The sequence below is a fragment of the Sinohyriopsis cumingii genome, chromosome 13, assembly GCF_028554795.1.
Source record: "Sinohyriopsis cumingii isolate HCF-2022 chromosome 13, ASM2855479v2, whole genome shotgun sequence".
Taxonomy (NCBI): Eukaryota; Metazoa; Mollusca; class Bivalvia; order Unionida; family Unionidae; genus Sinohyriopsis; species Sinohyriopsis cumingii.
The window spans coordinates 25,726,906-25,742,747 of NC_142973.1; the positions used below are offsets into that span (position 1 = coordinate 25,726,906).

The 15,842-nt window shown below is 35.7% G+C and overlaps 1 protein-coding gene across 3 annotated transcripts in view; it reads right to left on the reverse strand.

Annotated features, from left to right (window-relative positions):
- Positions 1-13,597, reverse strand: part of LOC149785082 (myotubularin-related protein 13-like) — a 277,095-nt gene extending 263,498 nt beyond the window's left edge. For all 3 annotated transcript variants that reach the window (XM_089978822.1, XM_089978820.1, XM_089978821.1), the window contains exon 1: positions 13,477-13,597. In XM_089978822.1, coding sequence (XP_089834948.1) covers positions 13,477-13,531 — 55 coding nt within the window. In that variant the 5' untranslated portion in view covers positions 13,532-13,597. The remainder of the gene's footprint in view (positions 1-13,476) is intronic.
- Positions 13,598-15,842: the final 2,245 nt, after the last annotated feature.

Genomic DNA, 15,842 nt, shown 5'->3' on the forward strand with positions numbered 1-15,842 from the left:
TTGAGTGTTGTAACCATCTCTGATATTCTTGAGTATTAATATTTTCAAATTAACAATTGTGGCAGCTATATCTGGATGCATGACTGGCGCCATTTTTATACAGGGCAAATATAACACCATTTAAAGCCATTTGGTCAAAACTCAAATTTGACATGACCATCAACTCAGGAGAAAATTACTGAATTTTCAATATGTTCATTGTAACAGCCATATTTGAGGTCAGATCACCATTTACATTCAGGCCAAACAAGATATGTAGGATTAGGGGGAACAAATTTTAATATGCAATACTTACCCATCACTACTGCGTAGCTTTTATTTTTCATGTCCGAAATCTCAGACATTCAATGCGAATACAGTATCCTGTAGCGAAAAATTGTCAAATAGACTGTTATGAGTCTAGACTCTTACAAAAAGTAACAAGAAAAAAGTGAAGACAACAAGCTTTGTAAAATTTAACAAACAATTTATTTCCCCAGAATATCAAGTGAAAAAAATGAGAAAAAAGAACTTAACGGTTTTACGAATCAAATCCAAAACTAATCAAAGAATTAAAAAATAAAAGTCCTACTAATAAAAAATCCTAAATGAAACGGAGTTTGAATCCCGATGAAATCCAAAATAGAAGACGATGGTGTCTGTTGTAAACTACAAAGTGCTGCAGTGTTATTCCAGTTTTTGAATTCTGTATAAATTTCTATAAATGTTCTTGTCCAAGAATTAATTTAGAGCACATGTATTTCCAGGGAAAATAATCACTTGAAATCCAATAATTTGAACAAAATAAAATCTCACCCCAAACTAGTCACAACAACACAAATTAACATGTCAAAAGTTTAAAGCCCACCGACTACTACTATTAGGTATAAGGCTAACATAAGATGGAAAAGAGATTCCCAGATGAGGGTCACATGGTCATCATTCTAAAACAAAATAGAAGCTTTTAGCACTCCTAACATCACACACTCCCAATAGTTCTTACTCTGGGGAAAAATTTTATTTTTACCAAAAAAAATTTGTTTACCAGAACTGCCACTGTCTGAATCAATGTCAGATACTAGATAGTTTTTCTATTATTATAACAGTCAGGTCAAACAGAACTGAACTGAATTTCTGGAAAATGTCAAATCCAGTAAACAAAGTTACTTTACAATAGCATGTAATGGAGTAATAAAAAAATTAAAACTAACAAACAAATAATTAAATTAAATATACATAACAAGACATGACTCACTCATATAGCTTTCATGTGCAAGACAGTCATTTTTTTCATAGACAATGATTACACCAAGACATCAGAGCAGAGTTTGTGACAGGTAAGTATTGCATACAGTAATTGAAACAAGTTTTATCACACACACACCCACAACTACATTTTAATAGCACCAAACACATACCTGTTAATATTGTGTAGCTGAAAATGTCATGTAGGTTGGCTGACATGTTAACTAATCAAAACTAAGAAACAATGGAATACGCTCACCATTCAAGGAAAATCCACTTATAGAATGTTGGTGTTCCTTTGAGATAACACGATGTGTTGTAGCTATTGGTCCCAGAGAAAAGAAATGCCTGCACCTTGTTGTGCTAATGAGCCAAGGTAGGAGGTAATATGGCTTCACCAAATTGCTGCCTTCATTGCTGCCAAGTAACATATTCATAATTCCCACTGTTATTGTTCTTGTGGGTTTAACACCATTTTTCAGCACATAATGGGCTATACATGGTGGCCAGTATAACCGGTGGAGGAAGAACCCAGGAAAACCCTGGTAAGATTCACTGACCCAGTGGAAGCAACTGGCAAGCTTTCTCACATACCCACATTGGCGAAGCCCAAGACTCGAACCCACCTGGAGAGAGTTGAGATGGCAGTGATCAATATAGGCATGCGCATCAGACCAACTGACCACATAGGGCACCTGATTCTCATAAAACCGGAGACAGTGTCAACAGACAATGCATGAATATCACTGTGTTCTGGCAGATGCCAACCGAGTATAAACAGTCTGAGTGTGAGGTCCTGAAAGGAAGCCTCGCTAAATCGTTCCAAGGAGGTTATGGTTCAAGACCATAAAACACAAGATAAATACATGCACAATAATAATAATAATAATAATAACAATGAGGACTTTGTATAGCGCCTAATCTTTAGAAGCTCTAAGCGCTTTACAACATTAGACAACACCTGTAAGATAAAAAACATAATGATATGATTACAAACACAAACACCATGAAATTAGAAAACATAGAAAAAACATGCTGAGAATATTTAAGGTAGGAAACATTATTAGGTCTTTAAGTTTGTTCTTTCTTACAATCTGGGTGTAAGAAATTGGGTGACAGGTCTCTGCAGCTCAAATGACTTAATGAGATCAGCGAAGTGCAAATCCTAACTGATTGCCATGCCCAGAGAAGATTTATGACTCGGGCTTTTAATTCAGTTCCCGAAGAAAACCTATGCAAACACCATGATATTAAACAGTCTACGGCTTGAAATTTTTGAGTGCTCATTATCAAACCTATATCTATCAATATAAATGACAGCTTCTATGCAGATAAAACCATATAAGGTGCAGCATTTTTTGGATCTATGTGTGTTTGAAACATGTGCTTTAAATTCTGCACCAAACAGTCAGATGCTAATTTCAGTATTGATTGTTCCAAACTTAAGATTGTTAAAGGAGTGAAAGTCCATCAATGTCTCTATTTTTTCAATTACAACTATCATATTTACCATATATGTTGGGACACCATAAATTAATTTTTTTGCGCACTGTATGTTTTGGGACACATCACTTTTTTTTTAGTTATAACTTGTGGGACACCTTTTAAATTATTCGAAAATTGTATCAGAAAATGCAATCCAACTGAAATTTTATTTTAAAAATACTTAAATCCACTGCAGCAGCATGTCATCAGCACAACCCTTCTGCAACTGTATGATCCATTCTTTTGGTTCATGAATATTTTTGTTAGCTTTCTCATATCGTGAAAAACTGTCAGCGATTACACATGAAGTGAAAACTCAAGGACTAAAGTCATATTTTTTCAAATCTGGACCAGTCTTGCTAATTCTCACACTTTTGAGCCCCCATCTTATTGTCAGTCCATCCAGGAATGCGATCAAAGTACACTAGAATTTCATCCATGTTAATGATCATACTGTCAGCGAAAAAGTTATCTGCTTCTCTTCTGGCCTTCACGAATTCATCACATTTTATTTTATCCAAATCTGGGCGATGCAGGGTCATCGATATCCGTGCACAAAGCACTATATTGTGTCACTTTAAAAACTGTTCCACTGTTTCAATTTATTTTCAAAATTCCTGTGAATACCGGTGAAAAGGAACAAAAGTTAGCTTCCATATCTTGGCCACCTTTGTATATCCCCCCCCTCACATATCCGCACATTTAAAAGAATCCATAGTCAGTTCCTGAGGTATGCTTGCTTTGCAATAAAATAACCTTTGTATTGATATCCTTTAAACAAAACACAGGCTTCAGAGATCCAAATTCGGCTTCTGAGGTCGACTTGTTTCATAATAAACATAACCTTTGTCTTTGATGTCCTGTCAGTAAGTTCAAAGAAGGAGTTTACTGCTTGCTGCGAGTTGTGTTTATTCACCACCCTGGCTTCTATGTGCTTGATGTCTGTAGTTATAATTAACACAAAGGAGCATTGATGTCTGCGGGTAAACAGTAATGATACTTTTGTAACCCATGATGGCGAAAAGATTTTCAAGTAAATGTGTTTTCAAATAATGATTTTTATTTGCGAGATACTGTCTGTTTATTCTGCACCTAACACCATGTCATATATGAATGACAGTTGTCTTCAAGATATTGGCTGATTATTTCCATCTTGTTTGTGATTTTGTTGGATCCAGTTTTCAGTCAGATAACATATTCAAACCTTTGAACACAACAAAACACAATTTCTTTCTCAATGTTCATACCAATGATCTACATGGCGTGTAGAACCTGACATAAGTGATACACAATACAGTATGGAAGCCTATGCCAAGTGGGATTTTATAGATATATTTTATTCTTTAATGCTCAGGTTGAAAAAAAGGAATAAATGATAGCAATACAAGGTTTGTTTCTTTCTTTTTATTATCAAATAACCGTCTAATATCTTTTATTGCAACATCCAGTGGGGGAGAGGGGAAAGCACAAATGCAATACAAATTTATTTTGTTTCAAGTCTTGGGACATATAACCTAGGTGAAAAAATGTGTCACATGTTCTGGGACAGGAAAAAAATAATAATATTTTATCGTGTCCCAATATATACGGCAAATATGGTAGGATAAGCTCTTAAAAGATTCTTTTTAAAAAAATATATCTTTCATTATCAACCAATCCTGGTCAGCCAAACCCATTTATACTCTATTTTATCTTCATCCATTTCCAGACTGGTTCCCATTTTTCCATACAATTAGTACTTAAAATTCTGTATTTGTGATGAAAATGGCAGCTCTATAGCCTCTGATGGCATATACTTTTGATCTCAATGAAAGAAGAAATCAGCAATGGAAATAAACAGAGGGACAGCTAAGATCAATATTTTTCCTGCTGCACCAATCACAGAAAATTCTCCACCTGGCATCATAGACCTTGGATGCAGAAGCTGTCCTGGTCTAACTGATGCAACCCAGAATGAAAACTTGTTCTGGCATGTAGCTTGCTTGAGATGAGCCAAGCTTGAAGGTGGTGAATATGTGGTCAGTTATGTAGGAGGAAGCCAGTGTTGCAGATCTACCAATAGGTCAAGAAAATCACTGAATCATGATCATTGTTACCACAGAGGGGCTACAAGGATGATATGGGCAGTGTAGCTTCTGACTTTTGCAGAATTATGGTAGCAGTCAGAATAGAGAGATGGCATCTGTGAATCTTCCCACTGCAAGCTGAATGAATGCTCATGTAAACAAGTCCACAACAGACTTTCCCCATTGTGAGAAAAAGGACGTAGTCATGGATTGGTGACAAGACAAATCTGTGAAGAATGTCTACTAATATGTTCTTCTTCCTGCAAAATGTCTTTCTTGGAAGAATGTGGCTTGCTCAAAGGGCATTCCATTCTGAGGCATCCTAAAAAAGAAGTTTCAAACCTTCACACAAAGATATGGGACACGTGTGTGCCTTCTTGATACCAGAGAATCACCATAACAAACATGTTGTTGATGGAGACCATCAGTTCTAACTCTACTGATATAGTCTTGCAAAGCTAAAAATACAGCTTTCTTTTCTTGATTGTTGATGTAGAGGGACGATTCTTCTGGAGTCACATGACCTTGAAGAATGATGCCCTTCAGCTCTGATGAGCATTCCAGCCGGAATCTGATGCATCAGTGAACAGTCGGTGTCAGGTGCATGCATGTGGACCTCATTCAGGAATCTGTTCCAATTCATCCACCAGTGCAGATGGTGATGACATTTTTGACCTAGAGGAATCAGAGCTGATGGAGAATCTTTGCCTGGTTTCCACCTTGCGAGAAGGATACAGATACATCCTAAAGGAACCAGATCGACAGCAGTATTCAATGTTTTTCACAGATTATAGGTAAAGTAAGCTACTAATCCCATAACGTGGGTGAATACTCTGTGTGTTGAAGTGAGGTACATTTATTTACAAGTGGAGGAAATATTAAGACAAGCAAATAGGCATCTTGAAGGTTGATGGAGACCACCCAATCTTGAAATGTTCCTCAAACTGCAGCTGGGTTCAGAGGGACTTCCTCAGCAGACAAAACAAAGCAGCTAAGAAGAGGTCTGCATAAGCAGCTTTGAGAACCAGAAGCCAGACTTTTTACTCAGTAGACCCAATTCTTTTAATGGGAAGGTGTGCCCAGGTTCCTGCACCTGCATCGAACTGGTGAGGTTAAATAGACCACTTCAGACAATAAACCCAATAACTCGAGACAGTTAACATTCCTCTATACCAGTGAGCAATGTTTTGGCCTGACAAAACCTGTCATATTTCCTCAATTACTGAGGAATGAGGAAGAAGCAGAAAATCTAGTTGTGGCTGAATCCTGGAGATCACTTCCAAAAAGGAAAAGGTCTTTTTGAGTGGTGCAACAGATGTTTTTTCAACATGAAAAGGTTAAAGCTATACAAAAGCAAGGGTAAGTTATTGTCATAATTAGTCTTATGTTGCAAAGACAATGTCGATATTATTTTTTATTTAAGAGTAGCAATAGCAATATTTTCAATATGGCTGTCATCGTGGCCTTAATGAGAGTCACACTGGTACCATTTTCATTTAGTATCAACTAGGCATCATAAGAAGTCTTCTGGTGAAAATCCAATGGTGATATGACTTTCCTTCAAGTGACGAGATTTTCAAGATCAGGCCCAGAATTCAACATAATTTTCTTTGTAGAAAGAAGGACTAGTAGATTGAGAAATTTACCTGTCCTGCTGAATCTTCACTAGTTCTTCCTATAAAACAATGATGGCAACAACTAAAATTTTACAAGCCATCAGACTATTCAAATTATGAAATCTACTAGCCTTGGGCCAGGACACCAGGACACTTCCACTTAGTTTAAGCCCTGCTACAATGATCTGTATATATAATGTACTAAGCACTTCAAATTAGATGCACAATTTTGGGAATTTTTCTTTTATTTACCCAAAGGAAAAGAAGCGCTCTGGTAAGCGAAAAACAGGGATGGTCAGCCGAATGGAACACATTTTTGGGGCCTTAATGACCAACTAGAACCTCATAAAAAGTCTATTAGTGAAAACCCGTTGCTGACATAACCATCCATTCAGGTGGAATAGAGATTTTATAGACATATATGACCATATTTGGATGACGTCTTGTCAGCACCAATTTCATCCATAAAACAACTAGATATCATGATAAGTCTACTGCTGAAAACCCAATGCCAATATGACTTTCTGTTCAGGAGAAGCTGCCATAGCAATATTTTCAAAATGGATGCTGTGGTGGCAATTTTGGATGTCAAATCTGCAATATTTTCATTTATGACCAATCAAACATCATGTGCTTTTGTGAACCCCAGGCTGATATGACCATCCATTGATGAGTGGCAGAAATAACAAGGTTTTAAAGATGCTCAAAGTGGTAGCCATACTGGATAACAAAGTGGTTCCATTTTCATTTTAGATCAAACAATCCAGTCAGAAGTAGCAATAACATGATTTTCATGATGGCTACTGTGGCATGTATATTTAAAGTCTGGGTAGCACCATTTTCATTCAAGGTCAACTAGACATCATGTCTTTTGGTGAAAACATATTAATATGACAGCCATTCAAGAGTAGTAGCAAAAACATGATTTTCAAGATGGCTGCTCTTGGCACCATAATGGAAACCTGAGTAGAACTATTTTCATTTAAGATCAACAAGGCAATGGGAAGAGTGTGAGTGTAAAGTATCATGGCAATACTCAAAGTAGTTTAGGAGCAGTAGTGCAAACAAACTTGTGCTAACATACATATGTTGGACAAAAGACCATCCCATAATCTCTTCTGGTCCAAGAAGAAAACAGCTAACCTGGGGCTGAATATCAGAACCATGCGCCAGGTGGTAAATGGGACATTGAATTCTATAGATCTGCATTGAATATTAGTACAAAAATATTAAGATGCCAGTTTTATAATCAGAGTCATACATGATACAGTACATATTCAATTAGTGACTACCGAATATACTTTCTTATAAGTCAAGTCAAACTGCAAACACAGATCCTGCTCTGTTGTAGCATAATGCACCTGCAGATCTGGGTCTATGCTGTTAGTTTTGATGACTACATCTAAGAAACTGTACAGATCAAAATCTGCCAGTACACAATGCGCTGACAGATCTAGGTCTGCGCAGTTTGCAGTCGGACTCATAAGTATATGGCCACCTTGACTGGCACTTGGTTATGAAGCTGTTACGTACAAAGACATGGTTCTCATTTGGTCTCAAATTATTTTTCTGATCATCAATCATACTGCACAATTTCAGACTCAGATTTATTCCTTGTCAAGATTAACATATTGTAGTCTTGGTAACAAGTACATTTGCTCTAATATTTGTTGTAATGACAAATGACATAAACACCTAGGTGAGCAAAACATCGGAAATCAATGATGTAATTTCTCTAGCACAAAATATTTAGAATCTTCTTGTGAAACCAGTAAAGTGTTATGTTATTTGTTTTAAACAGATACTGACTCTGAAACTTAATTAGTAAATGGGAGGACCCTGACCAAAAACAGGTGTGGCAATAAATTTTTTGTAAAAAAAAATCCCCAGTGAAAACGGCATGGGTACAATGTCAACCTAAAGCAATGAATGCTACCATCTTTATAAATATGAAAAGCAAGATATTTTACGAACAAAATCTGTACCTGTTGTCTAGCAAAAGTCATAAACTTTAAAGCAAAGGCGATTTTGTGATGACTTCAAATGTTAGCATATGATTGTTCATGCATTTTATATGAACACTGAGGTCCAAAATGTTGTCATAACTGTCATGGAGAGGAAGTTATTACCTTAGGCAAATGAAGGATCACCACAAAAAAAAAAAACAACATATACACCTACAGCTAAATACAATCCCACAAGAAAATTACAAATCTGATGCTACATTCCCTGCAATCAGACCATGTTGCAAGGTCTGCATGGGAACTACAATGAATGCAAACAGAAAAGGTCTCTACCTCAAAATCTGGGAAGAGCTACAACAAATGACTGTTATGCAGTCATATACAGACAAGAAAGTTTTCTGATACACATCAATTATATTCTAAAGCAGGATAGTACCACAAAATGTCATGGATAGCAGTGTTTTCTCCAAGATGTGGAGATTGTGCAAATCCCTAAAATTTGATGGAATACCAGCTTAAAATCAAGTGCATAAAACTGATGTAGATTTATCATGAGCATCAATCTGATCATGAATGCACTCTAAATCTAAGGGCATAATCAAGCAATTGCCATGCGACTTTCTGAAACTGAGCCATGAGATACTTTCCGAGATTATCAAGTTATTAAGAACATTCAACCATTTGCTCCTGGCAGGGGTGTACAATGGCAGACATGCAGTTTTTCAGGATTAGCATGTAATGTCTCTAAAGCAACATGCAGTTCTAATGCAACTGTAATTGTGCCATATGTCCTAGCACATGATAACTGCTAAGCAGATGATGAAGAAAAACATCTCATTTTTATAACTATTCACTAAATTATTTGTCACACACATATTGTAGTCTGCCTCCGGACCATTATGAATTGTACCCAGTTCCTATCTTCACTACTATTTACCTGGCAAAGATACAAATTATCTATGGACTATTTAATCTGTTTAAACCTCACAAATTTCAAACCAAACCTTGTTCCTTCAGCTCAAACTTTTTTAATTTGGAAAATAAAGTCTTCAACAGCAAGTGCTACTTTAAAGAACTTGCATTTTTAGTCGACAAAGCAGCCTAGTTTACATTGTAAGGCACATCGTTGTGATGCTAGTAAAATATAAAGTAGGCACACATAACTGTATACCATGTTCAAGATACCAACTGCTTTAAGTATAATCAGTAAAATTAAAATAATGGGAGCAAAACAAAAGTGTAAAAACTTTCCAAATCATAAAAATAATCTTTGTATAATACAGACTTTATCATTTTTATTACAAGCCACACATTCCAAAACAATGAAGTCTGAAAAAAATGGCATTATAATATTTTTTTGCAAAGTTCAGAATTAAATATCATTTAAAATGTCAGTGCTTTGACAACATTTAAGAGATCAAGTATTTTAAACATCATATTTGTTATTATTATTATTATTATTATTATTATTATTATTATTATTATTTTAAAAGACTAGAATTAACCATATACATATGCACACAAAATCAAAATAATACTTAAAATATTCAGATGATGACGACAATCTTTTTTTCACAAGATCATTAATGAAAACAGATAAAAACAGAAATTATAGTTTACAATAATGGCTGATATTTTTATCATATTTTAATGATTTTATTAATATTAAATTATATGTTTATCAAACATTTATGCCTATATTTAGGAATCATTTGTATTGTACTTACAACAACAAAATCAACAACAACAACAAAAATATCAACATTATATATTCTTTTTAAATGTTAAACTGTTGGCATGCTAAATCCCATCTAAGAATAAACTAAACATATTTCTATGAATAAAAGACTTCTGTTCATACGACATTATAGTTGAATGTTTAGCATATAGTACAGAAATGATAATGAATGTTGTTACTGTAGGCTTGTATCCTTTTGTTACATGCAGTTGCAGTCCTTATAGCAGTAGTATCTTACACTATGTATACAGTATTGATCCACATCACAACCGTGTATAATACAGTAAAATTATCAGCCATTTATTCTTCAATATTATTTCTAGGGGTTTTTTTTCTGTATTCAATATTGATTTGGATTTTTTTTACAAATGTGTCAGGTCAATACTTGGCTCAAAAATTAATAGTGGTCCACTATCCCCAGGTTTGTAAATTTTCTCATGGACTAACAGTTTTTATATTTTCAGTAGTTCAATAGCCAAATTTCACTTCCAGTTTTCAGCAGTTAATGAATAAATAAAAAAATAAATAAATTTTTCAAGCTACTTGACCTTCTGGCTACAGATAAATTTATGGTCATTTCTACATCCTTGGATATTTTAATTATTATTTTATATGTAGTCAAAGCATTGATGTTTTAAATACCACCTGAATATGAATTTTACAAAAATATTCAAAAGCCATTTTTATTCACACTGCATTATTCTGGAATATGTGGCATACAAATGATCAAGTCTGTATCCTACCATTCCACTGTAGTTCCATCCTCTTTATTTTAATGTCACCCATTACAATGTCTGGTATTTTGCATGTTGCATACAGTATAACTTACTTTGATCTCCACAAGCATCCATCTTACAATCATGTACCATACAATGTACAAGTCTGCTCTGTCAACTAAAAGTTGCATTTCTTTAAATCTGCATAGTCTGCCAATGACTGCCCTTAACCAACTTTTAAAAATTTTACAGATGGAACAAGGTTTGGTTTGACAATTGTAGCAGAGATCTCGCTAGGATGGATTTTAAAACTAAGAGTTCAGGACTCCTATGTTGGTAAAAATTGGAGTCCCACCAGCTAAAGATATGGTCCTCTCACAGAAAATGTGGAACTTTGCAGAATAAAAGAACTATTTGTTGCCACTGTGTTTAATTCCCATATTCTTTACACCACTGACATATAGTTGTTGTTATCCATCAGAATGAGACTGTAAATCCAAGGAAGGTCTTATTTCAAATAAGAAACCATGCATTGTGCACCTGCTTACACCTTGCTACTGTCCCTATTGAACTATTCTAGCAACTTAGCACTCTTTTGAATCTCACTGTAATCTTCAATTTGCAGTTTAACCCCAAAATGCTTATACAAATTTGCAAATGGCATTTTGTCTAAGTCTTGATTTCAAGGTCACATGCACTGCTTATTTGGCTACACACAGAAATGAACACAATAATGAACAGTAAAGTTATTCACTTGATGTACTCTTATGATGAATGCATGTACATCTCTGAATCTTTATGCCTCAGAATTCAGTCATTGTAAATATCAGCACATGTTCCCACCCAGCAGCTAACTGAAGTCTTTAATCTTGTTGCTTGGCTATTGCATCATATTCTTATAATACCAACATGTACATCAGGGTTTTTTCAACCACTGAATTCTGTCACTGTAAATAACAGCAGAGATAAAAATGATCAGTTCACCAACACAGGTGGTTGACGCAAGACTTCACATGTAAGTGATTTTCTGCATCCCAGATAAAAAATTACATCCAAATACATGTGATTCAGCATTTTTGAGACTCTGTATATGATATGAATGGACTAAATAATCCACAGCAAGACTGGAACTGTGCCATGTAATTCCTTTCGAAGACAGGAGGTAGGGTACTATTCACAATGGAATGAAGGTAAACTATAGTTGGAGTATACTATAGTTTTAGCCTACACCACTGGCAGCTTGTCACTCCATATAGACTATAAAAATGAAAAGCAAAGCACCAAGGATAATTTAAAAAAATGTATAAAACTTACTCATTTTTAATTTGCTTGTCACCATTACCAAGTGTTCTTAATGTCATCAGTGTCACCACGTTTCAAACCAAATGGAAGTTATCAATATTAATGAGGAGCATGATCAGTCATTTTACAATTGAAGAATCTATTTTCAGTAAAGGGGTGGAATCTGTTGTTGTGGGTTTATTACCATTTTCAGCAAATGACAGGCTATACACAGCAGTGGAGGAAGAACTGGGAAAAATCCTGGGAAGAACTACTTATCCACAGGAAGCTACTGGCAAAGCTTTCTCACTTATCCAAGCTGGTCAAGCCAGAGACTCAGACTCACGTGGGACAAAGGTGAGAGGTTATGCTCTGTGAAGATGAGTACCTTAGACCACTCAGCCACTCTGGGACTCGGGTAGATACAAAGCCTACACATACATAAAAGGTATTAAAAAAAAGCCAAGGCATCTCAACATTAGGGAAAATTTATGGAATTACTGAAGCTTATGGAAGACTATCACAAGTTACATCACCCCTACTGTGTGAGGAACAAATACTCGCATACACAAATATGTTAGTGCTGAAATTCTGTTAGGTTTTGATCATTTAAAAGGTGGCAGTGTTAGAAACTGCTTGGTGACAATCAAGCCTGAAATTGAAACAAGCACGCTTTCTTTATTTTTTTATATATCTTGAAACTTTTCATTTCTGGTAGGGTGGTACAAGCTGCCGGTGGTGTAGGATGAAACAACAGTATGTTCCAACTATAGTCTACCTTCAGTCGGGCTGTAACTTTGCAAGGGGTCTATTTACATATACTGACTCTTCTTATATAGAACCTGCCTGGCCCCACCCCTCTCCTACCAACCTGTCTCTGGGGGGAAATCCACCACTTTGTGAATATCGATGATGAATCACTATACTAGTCACTTCAATTCACTACAAGGTAACCTGGAAAAGAGATTACCCACAGACGTTCATACCCCACCCCTTATTAAGAACGCTATAATGTATACTGGCCAACAATAATGAATGTTAGCATGAGCAATGCAAAAAACCTACTGGACACAATCAAAGTGCGTATTATTGCATCGAATACTGCATTGTAAACTTTTGTACTGATTTAAATTTTAGTTTCTTTTCCTGCACAGTCTGCTAATTAACAATATACTATTTACATGCCCCTTTAATTTATAATAGAGCGTATTTATGTTTCCACAGTGTTCAAAAGTTTGAATCCTGATCGGGAGTCTGCAGGAAATCTTACGAATCCGGTCAATAATATCACTGCGGTCAATAACTTGCATGCGTCTGTTGTAAGCATACAGACCCCTGTATATAATTTAATGTGCAACAGTTAAAAATTTGACAATCGCTACTTACTCTCTTTTTCATGATCATATCCTACAACAATAAAATAGTCAGCCAAGCGAGACATGGCAAGTAATATCCCACTATCTCTCTTTCAACTCCACTTTCAATCCATGTTCGCCATCTTTACACTTTTCACATTACTCACATTTCCGGAATAGTTGGTATAAGGGGCATAACTCTTAAAAACCGAAAAACAGTTGTAGTAGCTCCCTAGTTTCGATGCCTATGAGCAGTTTCATAAAGTGGCATGAAAGAGTGCATGATTCATTGTAGTCGTCCAAGTTTTTGTGAACTGAGAAAGTTCATCTACTGTTTAATGGTTGTGATTTCATTACAACGCACTATACAGCGATTCTGTTACAAAGCAGATCCAACGATTATGTCTTTGCAGTAGATCAATAGGCGTCTTGTCCACGCAAAATAAATCAGACAAAATGACTAACTGTAAATTAAAATTCGATAACTGTCATAATTTACTACTCGGGTATAAAAGAAACAAAGTTTTAATGACACTTGAGTATACCCTTAATTATAAGCTATTGACGTGATGGAAACTTTATTTTTTGTGTAATCAGCGAAACAACGTTTGTCATCATATGTTGAAAACACGTCAGTATTCATTCTGATCCTATACAGGTAGTGATTGTAAATCCTGAAGAAGCAAGTATATATATATATATATATATATATATATATATATATATATATATATATATATATATATATTCATTATACATTTTTATGCCTATTTAAGCTTTTTCGTCGTTATCAATCCTGTATTGTAAGGGAGATTATTTCTTAATCCTGTATATCAATCTAAGACGTTTCTGTCTCATCAATAATGAATCAAGAATATGTCAGTCTCATTCTATCACTGTATGTATGGTGTAGTAAACAAGTAGTGAAGGGGGGCACTATACGTACAATGGGAATTAGCATTAAAAACACCCTTGGGGCACTATACGTACAATGGAAATTTAACATGGAGAAAAATCGTGGGGCACTATACGTACAAGGGAAATTTAACATGGCGATAAATCGTGGGGCACTTTACGTACAAGGGGAATTTAACATGGGAATAGAGTTTGGGCTTGTTTAGGGACAAGGGGAATTTAACATGGGATTTTTTTTTTAAAAAAAATTTTTTAAAAAGGGGTAGGCAATTCAAAAGACTATCTCTTTTCGAGAAATATGGCTGGCCCTGAAAAGGGCCTTTGGGTTTTCTTCTTCTAATTTCTTCTTTTCCTCCACCAACTTCTTATTTTATCTCCAACACTCTTTCTCTTCTTTTTTTTCTCCTTCTCTTCTTTCTTCTCTTCCTCCTCTTCTTCTTTCTTCCTCTTCTCATTTTCCTCTTCTTTTTCAATTTTTTCGTTCCATGTTCTTATTCTTATCTTTTCCTCTTCATCCTCCTTCTCCTCCTTGATCTCTTTCATGACACCACTAATCTTGTCCTTTGCTTTCCTTAAATTGTTAATTTCCATCTTTACACGATGGGGACTATAGGAATAATGGTCTTCAACCAGTCTTAATAGCATCTGTTCCATTATTCCTAAGTTGTCTAAAACGTCTTGCAAGGTTTGTAATTTGTCCATTTGGTTTGACGCCATCTTCTTTGTATTCTTTGCAGAATGGTTTGAACGACGAATACTGTGGATTCTTATACGAAAAGCGCGGACGTGAAGGAAAACATCCCCCTAAAACATAAAATGGATCTTACCTAGATCATGACCCAACAACGCGCGGACGTGAAGGAAAACATCCCACTTTTCTCATTTCATATAATATAACCCTAACTATACTCTCCACATTTGCTAAGAAACCCATAATCTACTATTCACACCAACATACCTGAGCTCTTACAAACACACAAACACATACACTTCCACTATTAATAAAGAGTTAGTGTTTATTTTCACACTACTCTACCTACATACATTGGCAAATTAATAGTTATTTCTTTTCTAGAGTATTGGGTAGCCCTGAAAAGGGCTGTTTTGTTTGGAACTTCATGGGCACCTGGTTAATGGTGGCACCTTCCAGGCCTGGCGCCACATACACATCTTATCCCCCAGTTACTTTTTACCTTTTGGGGGGAGAGAGCAGAGGCAGGATATGTCGCTTCAGAATCCCAATTTTCACTCTCTGGGATTCTGAAATTTTTTCTTCTCTCCTTTTCCTCCTCCTCCTCTTCTTTATATCTTCTCTCCTCCTCTTCTTTTTTTCTTCTTTCCTCCTCTCTTATCCTTCCCTCCTCGACAATGGCTTCAGCGGCCAGTTCATTTAATATGCGCCTGGCATATTCCAGATGCACATGAAGTTCCAACAGTTTCTCCAGTCTCGTGTTCATTTTTGGTGTTGATCAATCAACAAGG